This window comes from Cydia fagiglandana, chromosome 1 (assembly GCF_963556715.1).
Source record: "Cydia fagiglandana chromosome 1, ilCydFagi1.1, whole genome shotgun sequence".
NCBI classification, from domain to species: Eukaryota; Metazoa; Arthropoda; class Insecta; order Lepidoptera; family Tortricidae; genus Cydia; species Cydia fagiglandana.
This window is the reverse complement of record NC_085932.1, coordinates 10,364,700-10,389,113: the sequence shown is the minus strand read 5'-3', so window position 1 is coordinate 10,389,113 and position 24,414 is coordinate 10,364,700. Positions and strand designations below refer to the sequence as shown.

The 24,414-nt window shown below is 39.5% G+C and overlaps 2 protein-coding genes across 2 annotated transcripts in view; both read right to left on the bottom strand.

Annotated features, from left to right (window-relative positions):
* LOC134663736 (protein retinal degeneration B) overlaps positions 1-24,414 on the bottom strand; it is a 427,614-nt gene that overhangs the window by 334,967 nt on the left and 68,233 nt on the right. The gene's annotated exons all lie outside the window — the stretch shown is intronic.
* LOC134663808 (striatin-3) lies at positions 480-23,172 on the bottom strand. Its single transcript, XM_063520320.1, has 9 exons — positions 22,712-23,172; positions 20,079-20,327; positions 9,356-9,527; positions 7,866-8,042; positions 7,506-7,607; positions 3,249-3,421; positions 2,569-2,859; positions 2,140-2,403; positions 480-1,631 (listed from the first exon to the last, which is right to left on the bottom strand). Exons 1-9 carry the CDS (start codon positions 22,928-22,930, stop codon positions 1,257-1,259), a joined length of 2,022 nt encoding a protein of 673 aa, XP_063376390.1. The 5' UTR covers positions 22,931-23,172; the 3' UTR covers positions 480-1,256.

The window sequence follows — 24,414 nt, the reverse complement described above, 5'->3', positions numbered from 1 at the left end:
AAAAGAACTCTCAACTAGTACATAATACATGTTTATGTCAAGGTTAGTTTGAAATTACGATTTTACCTATATGTGGCTTTTCCTCAGAGAAGAGCATAAGCTAGCGTAAGTACCCTTTTCTGATGGAAAGGTCCTTATGCACATGAAGCATAAGGACCCTTCTTTAATGGAACGCCACATATGGTTATAAAAATGTTGCTAAGGGTGCTATTACACCTGTCCAATTCCTTGGTCCAGTGTGTATTTGCGTCTCACATTTTGCCTAATGAGACAGTGAGATGTTTTCATCATCGTTGATAGTGACCAGTGGTTGAATTTCTTTCGTACTAATGCCTAAAATAATGTCGTGGTTTACAAAAACTAGTTCTACAACCGGCATGGTCGGCAGGAACCGCTCATGTTCAAACATAGCCAGCAATAATTTACAAATTACATATAAGGGAGAGGAATGGCCGAAAAGGTAAAAAAACAACTTATACTGTCGGTTATGTTGCTTTTTACTATCAATTTTGGATGTATGTGTACAAGTATGAATTCGAGGAAAATAAAGGAAATATTATGTTTTATTATAATATATTCTACATCGCAGTACTCGTTATGAACAAACATTACTTATGTTACTTCCGATATAGTACTTCTACTCAATTTTTGTTCGATCGCTCATGAGTTACAATGAGAGCACGTTACTCGATACATGTCACAAAACAAAAAGAGACATTTCTCTATTGATATCCAATCAATTTAAATAAAATATGCTAGCCTAAAGAAACACCATCCGTTTCTGCAAAACGATTAGCAAATAGTGCGTAACATCTAACTGTACAGACACAAAATAAAACGTATCAAGGAAACATCGTCGGTATCCACATGTTATATTTATTACAAGGTCTCGCTTACAGATGCATAAGAAACGAACAATATTCTCACTGCGTATCATAAAATTGGTGAAAAAGTCGCAATAAAAACCTAAAATCCACATACTGAAAGTCTAAAAATATATTATAATAGATTTCAAATGTCTATACATAGATGAGTGTTCACTACGCGCTTATAACGAGCGTCGAGCGCGTCCATTACGTTACAATTTAAATACGCTAGAGCGGTCCGGCGGAACCGGACGGGCCGAGCTCCGCTCCACTGCGGGCCGCTACTGGCACGCACCGGCCACGCCGGCGGCCGAGCCGCGCGAGCGGGCTAGCTCGTATCCAAACGAAATACATGTAATATATATATAATATATAGTCGACGTCTGCCGCTCAGACGAACACCTTCGCGAGGCCGTCGGCGCCGGCGCTCGCGATGTAGGGCCGCAGCGGGTGGAAGGCGACGTCGAGGATGCTCTCGTCGAACTTCTTGCGGTGCGCGGTGATCTCCTGCACGCAGGTCTTTGTGTCGAGGTTCCACAGCCGCACGGAGCAGTCGTGCGAGCCGGACAGCAGGAACAGCCCGTTGGGGTCGAGCGCGAGCCCGGTGACGGCGTCCAGGTGCGCCACCATGGCGTGCGCGCAGCGGCCCGACACCACGTCCCAGAACCGGATGTGCCGGTCCTCGTGCGCCGACACCAGCAGCGGCAGCGTCGGGTGCGCGCGCACGCGCGTCGCCGGGCTCTCCATCGCCACGCGCAGCACCGTCTGCAAACACCAAGTATATCAATCGACCCGCGCAATGTTACAGGGGAAACAAAGAGACTCGTTCTCACTGTTTAGACTTTGTTAGGGCACGGACTGGACGCATTCGACGGCGGAACAGGCAACATTCAGAACAGATTAATTCAAACTGTTTGTAAGAAATCGCACTCGCACAGCTATAAATTAAGTAAGAATTAACTTACTTCACAATGGTGGAGGGTAGAATAAGTTTTCTGCCAACAAACTGCTATGCAGCTTGGCAGATAAGTAACAATAATTAATGTAACTTCTCTTTTAGTAATAAATAAATTAAAAAAAAATTGATACATTTTGATCGAACACGCGAACAACCGAGCGAAACAATGCTCGCGCCACGGGTTCAGTCCGCAACCTTAGAAATACGTAAATGCATAAATGGGTTTCGATCAGTCGGCTCATAATCGGGTCAGCCCGGTCGAATACTACATCAGTAGTCTTGTGTCGGTTCCCCGGTCGGGTCGGGCGCAGGTACCTGTCCGGTCTCCAGGTCGTAGAGCAGCATGGTGGCGTCGCGGTAGACGACGGCGGCGCGCGCGCCGGCCTCGGCGAAGTCGGCGGCGGCGGCGGCGGCGGCGGCGGCGGCGCCGAGCGCGTCGTCGCGCAGCGTGGCCAGCAGCGGGCGCGGCGCGCGCGGCGCCCACAGCCGCGCCGTGCCGTCCGCCGACGCCGACAGCAGGCGCCCGTGCGCCGCCGCCAGCGACCACACCGCGTCCGTGTGCTCGCGCAGCACGGGGCCCTGCATTGAAAACATTCCATGTCACGTTGTCTATCGACGACAGACACCAAACGGATACTTTCTAAAATAAGTACTCGTCGAGAATACGTAAATGACAGCTTACAGGGTGTTTATAGGTATTGGTAATGATGTCGAGCGGGGTAGACTGAGACGGATTGCGCTGACCTGGACCTGGGGATCGTAGGGGTCGTAGGGGTCGGCGGTGGGCGGCGGCAGGTTCCAGACGCGGATGGTGCCGTCGAGGCCGCCGGAGAAGCACTCCTCGGTGCGCGGCGCGCCCATGGTCAGGCACAGCACGGGCGCCGAGTGCGCGCGGAACGTGTACAGCGGCTCCACGTCCAGCCCGGCCGACTTCTTGGCCGGCACCGTGCGCTGCAGGTTCCACAGCTTCAGCGTGTGGTCCTCCGACGCGGTCACCAGCGCCGCCTCCGTCGGGTGGAAGGCCAGCGCTCGCACCTGTTCACAACATATTATATTGCACTTGTCCAATCCATTAAAATATGTCCTCCACTAAATGAGAAGCTATAGTCCGAATATCGACGCCGATACGCCGATTTTACCATATATTAGCTACTTTCAAGACTATTGGCTATGGAACACATTAGTAATACTCCTGATATTTGTCTAGTTAATCGCCTTAGCCCCACCAGTCCCACCACGGACTTTGCACATAAAATACAAATAAAAACCCTTGCATATAACATAGAAAGCACCAGTAAATCAAGAAAAAACATTCGTGATCAACACCCAAATAAATTCTCTTGCAGGGATTTAAACCCGAGACCTCCAGCTTATAACAAGCATACAAATTCGCGGGCACTAGACAGGTTGTAGAAGGCACTGACCCCGTCAAAGTGCGAGCGCAGCGTGTACTTGGCGTTCCAGGTCTTGCGGAAGGACTCCTTGTTGGCGCCCTGCACGTCGTAGGCCTCCGGCTCGTTGCTGACGGTGAGCTGCGCCAGCTCACCCAGCGCCAGAGGCTCCTCGTCCGCCTCGCCGCCGCCGCCCGGGAACTTTACTGTACCAACACCAACATTAGGATTAGGGTTTGTCCTTAAACTACGTCCGAAAGAGAGGTATGGGCATGTTCTTGCTATAAATTGGAAATTCTAGAGCGTAAGTATTGAACATCCAATTGAGCCAGTACCCTAAATGGCGCAACAATCGCGGTGCGTGATCGATCGTACCTAAGTCTTTTTTACTGAGGGAAAACTTTTTGCAATAAACCCATGATTCAAAATTAAGTTTTTTTTTTCGGAGCGCTTATTTCCGAAAATATTTCCTGTATCAAAAAAGTATTAATGAAGACCCTTATTCGTTTTGCTGCCCCACACCATAGGGTTGAAGCGAAAAAAAAATTGAACCTACTTTACGTTTAAGGGAGGTAATTAAGGTAAGGTATTTTACTAATTTGTCGCCATGATTGATTTCTACCTTTTCCCCTAACACTAACTTTTCCAAAAACTTATTTTCGAGTATAATAAAATATGGCTTTGATCATTTATAAAAATATAACATGTCTCATATAGGGCTTCTTGCCAACAATCAATATTTGGATTGAACTGTGCGGAAATGGCTGTGGTGTGCCTTTGTTTTTGTTGGACCCGTTGCTGGACCCCTGGCGTTTTGCCAATTTTATCGCAGTAAACCCATTCAGCTATAAAATAAATCAAATAATTTCAAATGGCATGACTTGAATTGAGCATTTCGTTTTGAAGTAATGTATGTTGTGAAGACATGTAAAACAGTACCTATTATTATAAGAAAACACATAAGCAATTACAGTTTATTTACAATTAGAATAGTTAAGAGCCAATAGGAGTGGTCATTTCTCCATACAAACGTACTCCTCGTTTTCCTCCGTGGTTTTTAAAGCTAGAGCAATGATTTTTTCAACACAGATTAATATTGTCAATATCTGTGTCGGACCGATTTTCTTTTTTTGATATTTTTGTTTTTTAAGGCGCTAAAGCCCTTCAAAAATGGCCAAAATAGCCTAATTGACTATGCCGCAATGAGAGGCGTGGCATTCAAAACTGATATCAATTAGCCAAAAAAGCAAAACGGTCCGACACAGATAATTTCATAATCATTTAGATTTCCAAATTTGGTTACGATTGGTTAAGTTTTGGAGGAGGAAACAGAGGAGTACGAAACCTCGATTTTTGAGATTTTTACGCAGGATTTTTCGCCTTGTCCTTATCGCACTACTTTTAGGTGCCGCTTCCGTTAGCGAGACGGGTATATTTACCTAAAATATTTAAAACTCAGCTCCTGTTTCGTCTTAAGACAAAATGTACCATCAAGGGCGGCAGGACACTTAAATAACGCTTTATCGTATCACGCTCAAATAGGACGTAGGATTAGGTATAGCCGTATGATTGTACAATCGCTACCACACATTTTTGTGAAATTTCAAAGTGTGCAAATAGGTTATGAGCTTTTCTTGAAGTGATAAGAACGTAGTGCATCTACCACAACTGTAATAAACATGTTAGTTATTCTGGTCAAATCTACTGTAGGCGAACGAAGTCCGGAAAATAGTAGAGCAGCTCCGCTTACCCCCCACGTTGCGCGGCCAATTTCGAGAAAAAAAAACTGTCTTTGAGGAGCGAGTACTAGGGCCAGGGGTAGAGCATGCAATGTCAGTCTCGGGAAAGGTTTCAAATTTCCCGGGATTGGGTCAGGACTAGTTCCGAGAATTCCCGGGAATTCGGGAAATTTCGGGAAAATTAATAAAGTTAACATTTTGATTGAAATTATTATAACCAAATGATTAGTTAATATTTATATTAGTTTTTAAACTAAATCATACTTAACGGTTGATCTTTCGACTAAAATATACCTATCTATAATGTCAATATTCAAATTCAGACGTTTTCTAAGAATCAACTAACTAAGTAACTAATACGGCTCAGCAACCCAAAGAGGGTCTTGGCCTCCGAAACGAAAGCACGCCACTTTTCCCGATCCTGCGCCGTTTCCTGCCAATTATCGGCTTAAAGCTGACTCAGATCTGCTTCCACACTGTCTTCCCAGTGGTACTTGGGCCGACCTACCGGGCGGCCACCAGTCGGTCTTCCCAGGTATGCCCTCTTGGTAGCCCGATCTTCTCCTATTCTTATAATAGGTGACCGAACCAGCGAAGTCTGTGGGATTTCGTTTCGCCGATGATATTTGGGTCCAGCCACCAACTCCTCGATTTCGGGGTTCTCCCGTATCCTCCACGTGCCGTTGTCTCTTTTGATAGGTCCCAGGATCTTGCGAAAGATCTTTCTTTCCGCTACCAGGAGCTGACTTTCCTCTTTTTGTGTTAGTGTTCAGGCCTCGCACCCATACATAAGGATTGGTCGGATAACGGTCTTATATATCCTTAACTTAGTATTTCTGCTGAGAAGCCTGGACATCAACACTTTATGGAGGGCTGCGCTGCATCGCATGGCGTTTTAGATGCGAATATTGATCTCCTCCTACCCCCAACATGGAGACTTTCGCGCTGAACTCGTGTATTTTTGTAGCGCTTCATGTATTCAGTTTTTGACTGGTTAATCCTGTGACCTGTCCTAGGGGCCTCTCGCTCCAAGACACTGGCTGCCTGTACTACTTCATCGCGGCTTTCCCCTAATAAAGCCAGGTCGTCCGCGTACCCTATCACTTTGTGCTTGCCGCTCAATTCCAGCCTTATGTCCAACGTTAACACTTTTTTCGGACAACATGTTCAAGGGCTAAGTTGAAGAGCATGGGTGATAAGGCATCTCCCTGCTTTAGACCGGTCATCACCTTGAATTCCTCGGTCAGCTCACCGCCTACCCTGACACGCATCCTACACTCTTTTGTTGCTGTACTACTAGTTTTCTAGGGATATTAAAATTTACACGAATGGCATACGGAGCGTCGATATCTATGCTGTCATAGGCCTTAGTGAAGTCCAAAAACAAAGAGTGAACGCTTTGGGCGTACTCCCACTTCTTCTTCATAATCTCTTTGAGCAAGAAAATCTGGTCCGTCGTGCTGCGGTTTCTGCGGAAACCACATTGGTAATAATCCCCAAGGATTCTTTCAGAATATGGTTCCAGCCTCTTGAGCAGTACGTTGGACAAAACTTTGTACGTGTGACTTTGTACGTGAAACTTTGTAAGTGAGTAAAGCGACTCCTCGATAGTTTGAGCATCTCTTTTTCGAGCCTTTTTTGTGGACTGGACAGATGACACTGACGGTAAATAACTGATCGCATCTAAACTCTGTCACTTAAACTAGATCTTAATCTGTTACAAATGTAACCAGTCAAAGAAAACGTACTCATATACCATTGCTCTGTTGAACAAAGTATTGTTTTAGGAAAAAATATATATATATGTATATATATATATATATATATATATATGTACAACATAATTTTGGCTTGTAGCCAATTCGCAATTAGACATAAATCGATATAACATAACATTTATAAATTTCCCGAAATTTCGATATTTTCCCGGGAATTTTATCTCCAGTTCCGATACTGGCTGAAAGTGCCCATTCCCGGGAATTCTCGGGAAAAATCAGTCTCGGGAATTCCCAGGGGCCAAGGGGCAGGGGCGAGTTACGAGGTGTCGACCAACCCGCCGGGCCCCGGCGGCCAGGGCGGGTACGAGTATGAAGGTATCGCGGCTACTCGCGTATTTTAGCTGTACTTATACTTTTGGTTTGTTTACCTATATGATTCTACTAGTTTAAAGTATTATTTTTGTTGACTGGTAGAATAGGTGTTATATACAATAGTTATATTATATCGTCGAGTGACAAGCAAAAGTCACTAACACCATTGAAATTATTGGACAACAAACCGTGTTACAAGTGTAATAAAGTGCATTGTTACTTTGATTTTTGATAGTACTTAGTGAAATTTTCGTGTCACCCGACGATATTCAAGCTTTTCAATCTCGTACCCAATAAGGCCACTCAGCAAGCCTTAACACGATACTCGACTAAAAAGATTTCCGTTATATCACGATTGTATAAACTACTATTGTACGTACAGTCATTAATAATAGCTTGTATTTAATTATGCAATTGTCCCCTGCACAAACTGAAGCGTGAATGGTGTGTCTATTACTCACCGACTGGGTACTCGTCGCCCTGCCCGCCGCCGTCGGCCTCGCTCTCCGTCAGAGAGTTGAGCTCGTTGAGCACCTCCTCAGCTTCGTGATCCACCTCTTCGCCTGTTCCAACACACAATTCAATCACTACATCACTACACAGAAAACCTGCATTTTATTAGCTATCCTAACATCACACATACTTGATACATGGCAGCACCTATAACGTAAAATGTACATGATCAATTGAAATTTCTCATCAAATCGATAGTTTTATATCCTAAAGAAAATAGAAAGATATAAAAAAATTAGGAGTACCTATTTGTCCTTTCGACTGATGCGATGATACCTAAGTCTACGAAAGTGAATATAACAAGTGACCTTGTTTAGGCGCAGAGTGGTGCCCCTGCTTGGCGTCCAGGTCGTCGATCTCGTCCATGTCCATCTCCTGGTTGGCCAGGAACTCGAAGTGCGTGAACACCACCGCCGTGTCTTGCACCGAGAGGCCTTCCTCATTGTAGCCTCCGGCCGACGGGCCTTTGCGTTGTGGTTCTTTGCCTGTCAATAAAAATGTTGAATGTGAGCCAGAATCTTTAGTAAAAAGTTAGTATGACAAAATGAGAAGGTTCACACGTCGGTTGAATGTTAAAGTAGATTGAGTGGTAATACACTCCACCAAGATCTCGATATATTTGAGCAACTCTTGCATGATGAAATTGCTTCCATGAAACCATTACCATTATTTTAATCATCAAGGTGTATGACTTGATTTAACAAGACAAAAATGAGATATCCCTGAATCAATATTTATTTTATTTGAAGCTTAACCCTTCTTTGCATGATTTTTTATTTTTGCCCGTAATTAATATATGTATCACGTAATTGTTTACTGATTCTGGGAAAAATAGTAAAAAAAATTACATCATCGATTTTCACTACGAAATCAGTGTCAGAAGTTGCACAGGCTTAATCATATTTTTGTAAATATATAACTATTAGTAAGGGGTATCAAAAAAATTTTACTGCCATCAGAAAGGTACACTATTTGTGATATTCCTATGATATAGTTTGTAAATATAAAATAATTACAAACCCTGAAAAATTTGCCCAAAATCACATACTAAAAATCATCAACTTCCAGGTTTTTCTAAGTTTTCCGAAATTTCGTCTTTAAACAAATCTATTTTTTATAAATTAAAATACTGCGTAAATTTATGTCAAAAATCAGAAAATGGATTAGTGTTGAAAGTTGACAGTGTTAAAAATAAATATAAATCACCTCGGAAAGCACCTTTATTTCATAGGACAATGTTATGATGGGAATTTCCATCACCATGCAAAGAAGGGTTAACTTCCGTTTAAGGCACTTGCGGTTTTGTGACCAAAAATATGTCATTATATATTGATAGTCAGTCTTGCGACGACCGAAAATCGGTCGTACAAAGTTGATCCTTAAATATGAGTACCCAGTAGTTATCTAAATATAACAATGAATTTCTCGAATCTTACGTAAGAAATATAATTTGAGACCCAGCTGCAAACGTGAATACCCACTTTTTCAGCTCGCTGTACACCAACGAAACCTGCATACATACGCGAAGATATTCAAAGGTGTATGTGAAGTCCCAGCTAGGCCAACGTCGGGACTATCGCTCAGTCCCTCTATGCCCAGCATTATGCCGTTATATGGGCAGAATGGGGTAGGCAGAATTGGCTTAGAGGGCTGGCATCCAGGGAATTAAAAAACAAAAATTTGACACAATTCTAGGAATTGACAGGACATGCTAAGCTGGCGCCATCTGCTATATACTTCAACCGGCCAACCGCATTACTATTATACATACAGGTATGTAAGATAATGAACAACTCACCGATATCATATTTGCGGACCATAGAGTTCATAGAGTAGTCGCATCTGTCGCGTTGCTGCTTGTCGTAGCTCCGGCAGCTGGGGTCCTCCTGCTGTTCCTCGTTGTTGAGACCCAGCAGCGTGCGCACGCGGTTCGAGCGCACGTCCAGGATCGTATCTGTATAGCCTATTTCCTGTTGAGGATGGAATTTTGAATAAATAATGGAATATAAGAAGATTCCAAATTCAAAACTGCAATAATGACAAGGGGGACTCAGAAGGTAGCATCTCTTAAGAGATTTAAGAGTCACAGGAGCTTAGCCGCCGCCATAGAATCGTTACTCTCTGATTTTAAAACAACATGCTGAAATAACATGAAATTCGTCATAAACATTCAAGTAACATTTTATATCTGTCAGACCCGTTAACATGGCTTGCGTTCTTGCGCGCGATTCCATTCCATACTTGAAGTTGCGCTAGATGTATAGCCGGTCTGGTATTAGCTTTTGTTGCTAGTAATTGTAATACAAAGAACATAGAGCAAGTACAAATCTTGCATTATATGTATTATATGTCTACTCACTCTATTTTCTTTGCATTACAAGATTTATAAGGTACTTTAAAGTTCATGCCATGTAATATCAGCATGTCGCACGCAGGCGAAAAATCAATAAAAGTCGGACAAAACCAAAAAACTTCTAAGTAGCCCCAACAGGCAAAAACCAATCTTAGCGGGTAGTCCAATAAACAGTGCACGCTACTCGCATAATCATTTTCATGTTAGAGTCATCTACGCGACACGTTCTCATTCCAAAGTTCGACTTGTTCAAAGGCGAATATTTTAGTGCTCTGCGAGTGTTACTTATGTGCTTACTTATTTATCGTTTGCTTTCAGAAAGTTGTGATTTAATGATGGATACCCTTCCAGGAGGTAATAACCTAATTACTAATAGTTACTTTTGATAGCTATGCTTGCTTGTTTATTATAAAAAAAAATAAGTGTAATGTCTTGTATTTTTTGCACATTGTTCAACTTCACCAAGGAGAAAAGTACAACTTCCTGATAGATCCGGTTTTGATATTATCAATTTTAGAAACTACAGAACTTGGGTTTTAACATACAACCATTATTTTATGCGACCTTACGCGACATTTTAACAAAATTTTCATTTTAATCGATGACTAGTTTAATCAAAAATGTGACTAAGCGACATTTTTTTTTAGGCAAATGGCTATGGAAGACACTTTCAAAAGACTTTTAGTGTCTTCCGATCCTTATATAACAGGACTAAGAAAATTGGGTGGTAAAAAGTCGCTTCCCAAGAAGCTTCGCTTTTAGAAGAAGATATTATGATCAAAATTTAATAAAATGTCATAATATAATTGTAATTTTGTTTTTATTAGTTGGCAAACCTGCATTAATACGATTTCTATAATAATCCTGAATGTTTAGGTTTTGTCCGACTTTTATTGATTTTTCGCCTGTGTGTGTCGTTATAAATGGGGGCGTTACTTCGATTGTATGAGAGCGCCGTTTTAGCGGCGGGTTCTTGTAAGAACGCAACAGTTTTAAGCACTGATGTATATTGCCTATCGCTATCTTTGTTTTATCGGTTAAATTTTGGAAAGCGTAGGCTGGAAATGCACGACGTAATTCGATTTCCCTCATTAAATCACTGAGCGTGCGGGCGTGGAGGGCATATGTCGGTTTGTGTCTAAAGCTGTATACCTGTCTTTCTGAAATGTAAACTGGTAAGGAAATGAAATCGCTTCCATTGCCTGGTTATAAATAAACAATACGATCCAGATGTCCACAAAAAAAAAAATATAATTTGGCCAAGCCCGAGATAGCTCGAGGCATTTAGTGTTCCGTACGGCTACCATCAGTTTGGCATTGACATAAACGATATCGTGAACGTAATTTACTTCCTATAGGTATATCTCTTTCGCACTAATATGTCAGTACGAGCGAGATGCATAGAAAGTAAATTACGTTCACGCCCACGGTAGCGTTTATCATCTCATCATCATCATCTCAGCCATAAGACGTCCACTGCTGAACATAGGCCTCCCCCTTTTGGGGGGTGTATGCCATAATCGCCACGCTTGGCAGGCGGGTTGGCGATCGCAGTCGAGTACACCGAATTTGAGGGACGCTGCTGCCCGTCCACCGGTGGTCTTGGACGTAGTTTAAGGACATACCCGAGTCCGGGTCCGGCTTACTTTAAATATTTCGTCAATTTCACCTTTGTTTCCAAAAAACTGTGACATTTAACTGTCATATACTATTAATGTCTTCCATAATTATTTTATCGTAACAGGACTGAGGGGCTACCGCGAAATCGAAATTCGCAATTTGCGGGGATCTTTCTCTTTTACTCCAATGAAGGCGTAATTAGAGTGACAGAGAAAAATGCCCGCAATTTGCGAACTTCTATTTTCGTGGTTATAGCCCTGAATCTTGTTGCTCACCGATCCGTTCAAAAATATACATAAGTACTAAATATAATAATTAATACATATTATAATTATACAATTAATACATAAATGTAATTGTACTTAATGAAAAGGAATATTGTGTATATATTGTTTCGACGAATCAGATACTCTCAATAAAATCTATAGATGAGGCCATAGCTGTTAATAAATATTAAATGACTTTATTATCTCTATACGCCTTACTAACTCTATGTGTCCTAATGTGAAAAAAAAAACACAAGGACAGTGAAGAACGGAATTCTTAATTTGAATTTTTCAGATTTTTGAGATACCTAGTCCATTGGTTGGGAAGCCCGTTCGAAATTTAAACTTATTTGCAATATAATAAGGTCGTATTTTGTAGATCTCTCTCATACTTATAGTAGTCTATTCAGATAAAATTAAATATCCCACAAAAATAAGCAAGCAGAATTAAACTTTGTGTCAAAGACATAAGTCATAAATTTCAATGCCAAAGTTTTAACTAAGGATGTTTCTCGTTAAAACTACAATGACCAGTGTAAGCATCAGTTAGCTAGCCCTAAGCAACCAAAGATCAGGCTGCAGTTTAAAAACTAATAAAGGTAGAGTTAACCTGATAATTTTCCCGCCGTCTCCATGCTTGTTTTAGTTGGATATTGACTGGTCAGCTGCCTGTTAGCTATAGTTTTCGCGAAAATCGCCAGGACAGAGGTGAAAATTTTTGTATGAAAACTTGCAACTTTAAATGCATTTTTTGAAGAAACTATTGCAGTCTAAAATGAAGTCAAAATCAGTCCATCGACTCAATTTTTTGCAAGCTTTCTAATGGTACCCCACACGATTCTTACAAATGAAAAAAGTTTCAGCCTACCCCTCTCAACCCCCTAAATTTCCCCCTTTAATAAGAAATAAGCAGTTTTGACTTATATACAATATGAGTGGTGGTAATTGCTATAACTGTTCCAAATTTTAGGTATCTATGTCAAACGGTCTCTGAGAAAAACGTATTTAACTGATTTGCAAGACCGAAGTGATCCCATAAGTGTTCCGTGAACAAAGTTTTGTACGGAACACTAAAGAGAGAGTAATCAGAAAGAAATGCACATATGACAACTGAATTGCAATGCTGCATCTGTAGGTTCCAATAGATAATAGTTGTTTGACTTTGACTTGTAGTAAAGTAAAAAAATATGTCTATACCCTAAAAGTCATCATTCCATCAAGTAGCCACTATCTGGTGCACGGTTGATAGAGTTAAAGCTTAACGCACATAAACAGGCGGGCCCGCGTCACATCAGCTAGTTAGGGTTCCGTACCCAAAGGGTAAAACGGGACCCTATTACTAAGACTTCGCTGTCCGTCCGTCCGTCCGTCCGTCCGTCCGTCCGTCCGTCCGTCCGTCCGTCCGTCCGTCCGTCCGTCTGTCTGTCACCAGGCTGTATCTCACGAACCGTGATAGCTAGACAGTTGAAATTTTCACAGATGATGTATTTATGTTGCCGCTATAACAACAAATACTAAAAACAGAATAAAATAAAGATTTAAATGGGGCTCCCATACAACAAACGTGATTTTTGACCAAAGTTAAGCAACGTCGGGAGTGGTCAGTACTTGGATGGGTGACCGTTTTTTTTGCTTTTTTTTTGTTTTTTTTTTTGCATTATGGTACGGAACCCTTCGTGCACGAGTCCGACTCGCACTTGCCCGGTTTTTTTATATGACATATGACAATCAACCGTCCGGACCGTCGCAGGCCCGCTTGGTCACGCTCACGCCCGGGCCCGTACGCTCCCGCCTTGGGTGGGTTTAGCTATATCAAACTTAATTTATTATTAGGGTCATTCTAAGTTAAGAGGTATTAAAGGTGTCCATGATACATATTCATACTTTTCTTAAACTATTTAAATAAATTATGGTAATTTCCCTTAAAAGATTGCATTTCCTCTATAGACACTCAATGTCAATTAATTAATTAATTCAGTTCTGTCACAATTGCCCCTCAAACATGCAAAAGTCCCCTCCCCAGGCCTGTCCCTTTGCAGGTTTTACAATAAATCAGTAATTTTATCCAGATGTAATTCCCATTAATCCGTTAAATTTGGTATACTTCATAAATTAAAATAAATATTTATTGTAATGTTATTAATAAAATCCTTTAAATTTTTCTTTTTCATAAATAGTACATTATTGCAGAGGCCGGGAAAGGGCAATTCGTGGATGAGTTTCGATTTTGTCGGACGACGCGAAGCGGAGTCCGACAAAGAAGACGAATCCACGAATTGCTATTCCTGCCGAGGCATATATAGTGCTTTTCTCCAAACATGCGAGGAAATAAGCTAAAATAATTATTATTTAACCATCAAGCATCACTCAAATCAAACCTTCACATCCAAAATGTCAAAAACAACTTCCCTCTTTAATTAATTTTTAAAAGTTAAAGTTACAAACTTATTCTGCCATTAAGTATTCGTTCATTCAATATAATTGTGAAATATAGTTGGTCTAACCAACTTTTCAGTCAGTAAGAACCAGGAAAACTATACCCATCCTTTTCTTTTGGGTGCTAGTACTAGTGTAAGACAAAGATAGTATGATTCTCTTTGTCTATGTTTGAAATGAGAAAGTCCTTTGACAAACTATATAAGCTTTATGAACACGGATAAGATTTAAAAAAAATAAAAAAATAATCTTTGATTTTATTAAGCAGTATTCGCACGATCATACACGTGAAATGATAGCTGATCGGGTCGTGTAGAAGCGGCTCGCGGCAATAATAATTGGCCGTTTGCGTTTTTTATTATTAAAAAGTAAAAAACACTACAGTAATAAGTTATTACTGTAGTGTTTTTTTACTTCCCGTCCGCTAGAACAGGACAGCGATAGTTTGATGTTTTTTAATTAGAGTTTGACATTAACGAAGAACTTCCCGTAGTATTTTTGCTACAGTAAGGTGAACATTTCCGAGCATATTGGAGAAAAAATATTTTTTTTCATTTCATTTCATTTATTTCAGCATATATAAGCATTACAGTGTTATACCAAAGCGCTTACATACTAGTCACATCAATTTAAAAATAAAAACATTTAATACACATTTATACACTCAGCAAATTAATTCCATAGCAATTCCATAATAAATTCAATAATAATAATGTCTTTTAATAAATATAAATAAAAAATCTAGCATTAATTAACATCATTTGCACAATTTTAAAAAGTCCTTACGATATCTATTGTCAATTTCCTACTTACTTAAATGTTTGTAGGTGACCTCTGTGAACTCAGTAAGAGAACAGTTAAACAGATCTATATCCGTCGAGATCATGTTCAAGATATTAATTGCTGTGACCAACGGTGCTCTAGCTAGTAAGTTTGTGCGCGCAGTCGGGCGCGCCAGCAGGCGCGGCGCGCGGCGGCACGGCCCGCGCGCGCGCGGCACCACCAGCCCCAAGGCCCCCAGCACTTCCGGTGCGTGCACGACGCCCCGCCATATTTTAAAGATATAAGTTGCTAACGCCAAGTTTCGTCTCACTTCTAATTTTGTGTAACCTACCATGCCGAGAACGAAGAGCGTCGGATACATGAGTGGGTAAAAAGGATATACCCCATACTCCTTGAAATACAAATATCTGGCGAATTTATTTTGTATTTTTTCGACCATGGCTGAGTATTTACTCTCGTGTGGGTTCCATATAATGGCGCAACTCTCTAACCTGCTTCTAACTAACGCATTATACAGAGCCTTGACTGTTGCCGTGTTGTAAAAGTCCTTTGTCTGACGCAGTATGAAGCCTAAGTTTCGAAAAGCTTTCTTACATATGTTTACTATGTGCTTTCTGAAGGACAGATCCGACTCAACGTGCAATCCCAGATCTCGCACAGACGACACGCGCGTGATCCCTTCCCCTCTTATATTATACGAGTGGAGCAATGGAGAGACGGCTTTGGTATAAGACACTACATTACATTTGGACACATTGAAATAGAGTTTGTTCTTATGGCTCCAACTTACTACCCTGTCAATGTCGCTCTGCAATCTCTCACAATCCTGACCATCCTTTACTTTTAACAGCAACTTAAGGTCGTCTGCAAACATCAAGCAACTAGCATGCTCGACCACATTTGGAAGGTCATTGATCATGAGAGTGAAATTTAATGGCCCCAAATTGCTACCCTGACTTACTCCTGAAAGCGTTCGATAACAGTCCGATATGTGGCCTTTGTACTCTACATATTGCTTGCGGTTCCTAAGGTAGTTGGCAAATAGGCTAATAAGACTTGGCGTAAAACCCACAGCAGCCAGCTTTGTCAACAATATGTCGTTATCGACAGTATCGAACGCCTTCCGAAAATCGAAGTATGCGACATCAACCTGTCCGCGTAGTCGATCCACTTCCGATGTCGCATAGTTCATAAAGCAGAGTAAATTGCTCTCCGTGCTGCGGCCCGGTCGAAAACCATGTTGGGTCTCGCTCAGTCTCGCCTCAACCTGCGGAAATATCGCCGCGTGCAATACAGATTCGAAGAGTTTTGCAAACGTTGACAAAACTGCCACCGGTCGGAATCCACTCACATCAGTTCCGGATCCGCCCTTTGGGACTGGTGTAACTCGAGTGGTCTTCCAACACTCTGGGTACACGCTTTGGTCCAGACACAGATTAAAAATGTGCAATAATGGTTCCGCGAGCAAAACTCGACAGTCTTTAACCACGTAAGGCGGAATTCCATCGGGTCCGGCAGATCGCTTTGGTTTGAGGCGGCGCAGGGCCGCTTGCACATCTGACAGCTGTAAGCGCGATACGTGCACGCGCGAGCTCGTTTCAGCGCCGCACGCCGCTGCTTCTTCTGCCGCCATACTCGGGTTGAGACGTGGTTCAACACTACTGTACACGGATTGAAAGTATTTTGCGAATTCCCGAGCGCATTCTTCCGGCTTCAACATCAGGCCGTCTTTAGATATTTTACACTTATTACGACTATCTCGCTGTGACTTTACAAAACCCCAGAACGACGCGGGATCATGCAAAAAATTTTCCTGTAAGCGTTCCTGGTACCTTTTAAATGACGCACTAATATTTTTCTTAATAAGGGTTCTATAATATGAGAACATTATATAGTGACTCTCATCTCCGCTAGCTTTATATAACTTATGCCAATATGCCTTTGCTTTTATATCCCTTATTATATCTATCGTATACCATTCGGGGTAGCAAAACTTGTCATCCCTCTTATTATTATTTATTTTGGTAGGTACGTTACTATTTATAACACTATAAAACTTTACATAAAAACATTGAATAGCTACATCTACGTCTTTTACACTGTACAGGGAAGACCAGTCCATAAGTGTCATATCACAATATAGTTGATTAAAATTACATTTATAAAAATTCCATTTAGGATAAGGCTGTACCTTGGAATCCTTCGATACGTCGTCGTATTGTGCCTTCTGTGACATGCGCGCACACTCTATGGTGATTTCCAGTGGCGGGTGATGCTCGTCCACCGGAACCAAAATATCATGGGCTATCCTTACAGACATATCTTCGTCACGCCCCGATGTCAAAACTAAATCTAATAATCTCCCATTGATATTACTAACTAGGTTTCTCTGACTTAGTCCACAGAAGGCCATAAAGAAATCAAAATAATTTTGAACATTGGATGAAGCTGAATACAAGTTAAAGTCGCCAAGTATTATTACATTTTTGTATTTTGTGGAAATTATTTCTAAATTGTGAAATAACTGCATATACTCCCTATCTGCACTTTTAGGTGGAATGTACACAACACAGCAAAGAAAAGAATAGCTATTTCCTACTTTCACTACTGCCGAGACGAGTTCATATACTGCAGAGTCTATGTCGTGGCCTGGCTGCACCACTGGCTGCAGGCCCACCCGCGGTGTAGCAATCAACATTGCACCGCCATGCTTACGACCATCCATGCGATCGCAGCGCAGCACTGTGAATCCTTGAGGAACTAACTCTCCATCCGAAATGCTCTCATTAGTCCCAGATTCTGTAATAGCGATTAAATCGGACGTAGATGCCCCCACGTTGTTAAAAAAAGTATTCAATTTAGTTCGTAGCCCTCGAGCGTTCTGATAATAAATTGTGATAGGTTTTGCCTTAGTCCTAGACTTTTTTTTTATTATTTTTCCTGAGGGAGTATATTTACAAGTTGTACTTTGGTTCTGAACGAAAAAACTGCAATGGTGGTTCTTGTTCTATGTCGATAGATTCCGCACTCTGGCTTGTTTTGACCGTGTGAGTTATTTTGTCACTCGTAGATATAGTGGTGTGTGAACTCTTTTTCTCAATAGTGAAAAGCAGTTCCTCTAAACATTTAAGTATGTTTTGAATTCCCGATTTCGCGATTTTCCCTGTCATTATAGAAAAATTATCTAAGGTGAGATTCTGATTAGAGTCGAGAAGTATCGCATATCCATGTGTGAAAATATCCTGTCCTAATAATTTATTAAATGTCTCCACTCTAGCATTATATAGCGCAGCACCATAGATATAAGTGGGAGTCGTTACGATTATGTTCGTGTTCACAAAGCTTTTTAATTTTTCTCGAATAGAGATAACAATCTCCCTGTAATTTTGCGTAGTACAAAAGTCAGTCTCCCCAATCATAATAATGCAGTAATCCTGTTTAGTATATTGTTTAATCTTATTTTCTAGGCCCTGGAGCATTATATCGATGCCTACATATGGTATAATAAAGTGATATCGTTCCAAGTCCTTAAAAACATTACTCACTTCTATATTTTGTAATAAGTTACATCGTTTACTACTCGAAATGATACAGAGCTTTTTTCTACGAGTATTGTCGCTCCTTTTATACTCTTTAGTTGTATGACACAATGACTCACTCGTTTTTCCAATTTCTAGCAGGTTTGGTTGCGTGTAACTGTAGCTGGAGCTTGGCAGCGGTTGTCGTTCTAACTCTTTAATAATTTTCTTGAGACGGGATAGTTCTTCCTGTGAGTTTGCAAGTTCGCTGTTTAATTTTTGTATCTGAGCCTCCATTGAAATGATTTTGATTGTATTTTCTGGTTGTAAAGAATCTCTACTAATATAGTCCCATGCCTGACTTTTCCGGTCTTTTTTAGCTTGTTGAGGAGATTTGCATATATTTTTAAGGGTGCGTACCTCCATCGTAAGTTTTTCAATTTGATGAGTAAGTTCAACTTTTTCTAAAATAACATTTTGCAGCTCTTCTTCAGTGGTAGCGAGTTCAAGTTTTAACCTCTTAATCTCACTACTAAGGTCTGAAAGAGAGTCAGATTCATGACTCAAATCTAAGCTTTTTGAATGGGTTTCGTCCATAAACTGTAGTGGATTGCTGTCATTCATCGAGTCACTGCGCACTAGAGATTCACTTGACTTAGACTTGGTTACTTTATGTTATTTATGTTAAAGTTTGTCCCCCAAATTCTATGTCTCCTACCCTGGCTATTATGTAAATGTAAAAATATTGGGTTTATAATTTTAATTATTGAGATTTTAATCCCAATAACAATGCATTTGATTCAACACTAACAACCAAACCCTGCGACAGTCATTTTTTGGTTCCAATTGTCAGTCATTTTGATCATTGACCCCTTTACTTGACAATGTTGTTTTATGAAAGTGGTATCTCCCCTGGTCAGTTTTATTTCAAAATTATTGATATAAATACTTAATTGTATTTGTATATTTACTATAGTTTATGCATAGATTGTATAAATACTTATTTTAATTATTTACAATAAATACTTTCACAATTATATGTGTTTTGACATGAAAAAGTCACTCCCCTGGCGTCTTTCCCCTGGCGCATAATTTCCCAAAATGTACAGTGGAGGTATGAATTCTTGTTTAAATGAATCATTACACTTTAATTTGCTGGAATTTGTAAGATGGCTGGTCAAAATTTCGATTTTGTTTATGTTTTTAAAGAGATCAGGGGAGAGACGCTTCTCTCTTTATTACATAGAAAAAGTACGGTCTCTCCCCTGGTGTCTTCTAAAATGGTAAAAAATTAAAAAAATGACTGATAAGCTTACAAATATACATAAAAGAGTTGTTTCAATAAAAATATTGTATAATTAGATCAAAATTTTAACATTTATGTTGTGCCACTTTTTCATACAAGCGATTACCTCTTAACTTAGAATGACCCATTAATTAAAGTTATCATTCTGAGAATTCCAAAAATGACTTACCAGTTGTAGCACTATGCGTCCCAAAGGTTTATCATAACAAAATCAAAGGGAGGGTATGAGAGGTGGTTACCTGCAGGTACTGTTTGATGAGCTGTCGGCCCTGTTTCCACTGCGCGCGCTCGGCGGGCTCGGGCTCCGCGGGCGGCTCCTCCGGCGGCGGGCGTACGTCTCCTTGCTGCAGCTCCACTCCATACTTCAGTTTGTGGAACTTGGCGCGCTCCTGCTTCAGCGCATACTCCAACATCTTGATCCGCCTCACGAGGTCATTCTTTAGATTCTCCTGACCCTTCCTCTCGCCTTGGAGGAAGGCGATCCGTGCCTGGAATTATAACATATGTATGAAGATTGAATACCGCCAACAGGTCTACATGCATTATATTTGTAGACCTTGTCTTGTTTGTATCTGTATTGTAGTAAATTTGCTCCAGCTCATATGCACAACCTCCTTTGCATCCTAAAGGAGCCTGAGGCATCCTAGACCCTAGTTAGTTATTTAGGAAATTAGCAGCCACTGGTGAGGTATCCATAAAGCTTGATTGCTGCCAGCTTGTCTAAATTCAAACAATTAATGTGCACCTAATCCTAATTGCCTGAAGTTTAGATTGATTCTGCCGCTTCAGTCATCGGACCTCAGCAGTTTAATACCAGAGCAAAGATATATATAACTAGAAAGAAGTTTAAAATGTGAGTACATAGTAAGTAGTTAAGTACATACATTGGTAAGTTATGATATTCTAATTGTCAAAGGCCAAGATTGAACTCCTGTTATTATCTTGTTTGATAGTAACATATTTGAAAGACTTACCTAATAGCAATTTCTAGCGTTCAGCATGGACTAAATTTATTGGAGTATAAGCTTTCAGAGGATTACAGTTAGCTAAAACTATTTTTTATAGGAGATTAAAATACTGAATTAGGTAATAGGCTTGATTTTGCAATATACATTGTGACAACACATTGTGTTCACTCCATATTAAAAATCTTCACCACATATGTTATTGTTAATATTGTTAATGTGTAGCAGATGGCAGATACATTTAATGTGTTATACAAATCAATTTACCAAAACACAGTGTATCTGAAAAAAGTTACATTATAATCATTAATACTTATTTTGTATATATACTTGCAAAGTATATATACACGGTGTAACATGAGGAAACCAAATAATTTTAACCATGCATTTCTAAGGCCAAAAGAAGGAAAAAATGTAATATGAGTTTAGGTCGAATTAGCAAAAAAAAAAATTTTTGGTTTTGTTTTTTAAATTTTTTGAATGTATTAGTGCATAAAAAATAAATTTTATTGGTAAACTTGTCACTTAAAATTGACTTTTTCATTTTTTTTTTTCGTTTAACTTACTTTTCGCAAAGTGTTACTTGTCACTTTTTGACATCTATCAATAAGAATATTTAGATTACGTCCCATAGCAGGAACATCACCATCAAAAAGGCCTTTTACACCATGTAACAATAAAAACTTATTTTATTTTAAATTAATATTATCTCTGAAACTGCGAATTTCAAAGTTTATAGGACATTTTTGTCTCTAAATATGATCAGGAATACGCTGTTAAAATTATTCGGTTTCCTCATGTTACACCGTGTATATTATGTATAATTCCTGTAACCCCATCCAAAGATATTACTATCAAAACAAATAAGAATGTGTTAACTTGTAATTTCCATAACTAGACAAAGAAATATTTTGATTTTAATCTGCTCATAGAATATAATTATCAGACATATGCTAACCATAACACAAATTTCCAATTTTAAGACCAATATTAACCCACTACCATGAAAGAATTAGTTATTGTCCTGAACTCTTTGAAACTCCATAGCTCATTGTAATGAATAATAGCCATTATTTACCAGTGGGTCAATAAATACATAGCTGTCACAAAAAATCACTCTAATCAGAAATATATTTTAAAAATATTACTTTAGCCTGGGTGATACAAAAAAACCTCAAGCAATAAATTGAAATATTTTAAGTCAAAGCAAATTAATTTAACAAAACAGCTGTCTATAAACATCCCAACAAAAAAGTAAACTCTAATAAAGTAGGTTAACCTGTCGGATCCCACGGCTGAAATCTGAGCCACAAAAGGTTAGTGACTTTTCATACAAAAAAAATGTTGTTTGTATGAAAGGTCACTAACCTTTGTGGCTCAGATTTGAGTCTTGGGATCCGACAGGTTAACTTGGCATATAAGAATGTGACATTGCATACAGAATGTAAGCATATTATGTGAACAAAAAGCAAAAATTTTAAAATTTCTCTTATCTAAGCTGAGGGTAATCAAATAAAGAATCCATAAATCAAAGTGAAGTATCAAAAACTTAGTGAAGCTTTGTTAGTACCTACTTAATTAAAAACAACTGAGCATTTTATTTAGTTATTTTTTAAGTTGTCTACTAAGGATTGATCAACTAATCAATAATTCCATATGGTTGGCCTGCAATAATTGCATGCAGGTAGGCATTTACGAAGGTGTGCAAAAGGTAACAAATAATAAAAAAATACAAATTAGAATACTCAAATGCTATAACAATTAGTAATATCTATTAATCTTGCAATAACATAAAAATGTTAAAAAGAATTTAAATCTTCTTTGGTTCAATATAAATGCAAAATATAAGAACTGTCTCTCAGTATCAAAACAAAGAAAATAGTACTAAAAAAAAGAAGTATGATCACCTCAAACTCTGCTCTGTCCACCTCCCATTGTGATCTCTCGAGCTCGAATCTCGCCCATTCGTGTTGAATAAAATGCAAAATGCCAGGTATCGAATACTGGACGCTTTGGCTAGGTTCGTCATTCTGTTTGTTGTTTATACTGACTCCGATTTGAGATCCCACTTGCCCTCCGTTGTGATGAGATACGGAGCTATCATCCATGGCTGTGGGGATTTTCATGACATGGCCACCATTACCGAACTTGTCACAGACCTATCATATAGAACTACAAAGACAAACTACGCGAAATAAAATACTAACACATTATTTGACTATATTTCAACTAAAGTTCACGTAGGTGACACCATCTAAAATATTTTTTATCGACGAATTCATGAATGACAAAAATTATTGCATGACGGAATAGAAAAGTCGAAACGACGTCCGTCCGCTACATTGCTTTTTTTTTCGTTTTTGTGTTGCCCGCTAAAATAAAATGTAATGTTTCCCACATCAAAAAAAAAAGTATTAAAAAAAAGTAAACATAACAATTCAGATTCAGATTTGCCAGATTTCAGAATGTTTCAGATATGGAGTGTAGAAGTAAAGGAGAGCTATCTTTTATGATAGAGTCTGTGCGGAAAGAGAAGAGTCGTGGGATTTGAGGGCGCGCCAGTGCTATTTTATGCTTTTTGCTATGCTGACAACACTGGTCACGTGATTATAGTACGATACTAAAGGTCATGATACTTGAATCCCTTTTGTTCCGGTTTTTACCACGGCTTACTAAACGGAGCCTGGTGGTGGTGTCGGCTCGTCAACTCAATCCTCTGATTTAGCGCAGGCACTAGTTTTCTTTTTAAAACACACTTGTTTTTATATCTCAGATACTAAAAAATGACTGCGATTGACAAAACTGCTAAAACTATTTAAGAATCTGCCCAATACAACTGTAATTTTAGTACCAAACAAGATACGAGTCTCATTTATGTACTGCCTAATCTGTGCAGTCCAACAGTTATTAAAACCGGGTAGATCGGGTAGAAATTGGGCAATAGAACTGTAATTTTATCTGGGATATATTTCACCCATTGTAAACTTGACTTGTAATGTATGTGTACATTATTAATAAAGTTGGTCAAGCAGATCTTGTCAGTAGAAAAAGGCGGCAAATTTGAAAATTGTATGCGCGAAGGGATATCGTCTCATAGAAAATTTGAATTTCGCGCCTTTTTCTACTGACAAGATTTGCTTGACCATCTTTAATAAATATGAATAAAAATAGTGCATAAGTAGGTAGGCCTTATTGGGATATGTCCGGTTCTCTCATCTCACGATATTTTACTTCGCCGAAAAGTCACTGCTAAATATGAAATATAATTTCGTAACTAACAGAACCTACAAATAAAGAAATATTTTATTAGAAAAAGTTTTATTCTTTGTTATCGAAGTCTGAATTAAAATATTCAATGTCACTTATGTTTGCGCTAGCTTCAAAACAACCAGGGACACTCATAGAACTATTTTCATCTGAACTGGATGTGCTTGAATCCGGCACGTAGATTACGAATTCTTGCATATCACCTACTTAGCGGTCTTTTATTCGAGATACCGTAGGTACTTTTACACAATCCTGAAAAAGAAATTACATATAAATATGCATAAAATGGCAAGTATCAAGACTATTTGTCAGTTATTTTAAAGATCATGAATGACCTGCATAT

What these genes read in the sequence shown, in the direction of transcription:
- LOC134663808 (XM_063520320.1), bottom strand. Translation starts at nt 22,930, where the DNA reads ATGAAAATCCCCACAGCCATGGATGATAGCTCCGTATCTCATCACAAC. An exon ending in TGGACAGAGCAGAGTTTGAG is followed by an intron (nt 20,328 to 22,711) that starts GTGATCATACTT and finishes TTATAATTCCAG; the next exon opens with GCACGGATCGCCTTCCTCCA. An exon ending in ACGACCTGGAGACCGGACAG is followed by an intron (nt 1,632 to 2,139) that starts GTACCTGCGCCC and finishes TGGTGTTTGCAG; the next exon opens with ACGGTGCTGCGCGTGGCGAT.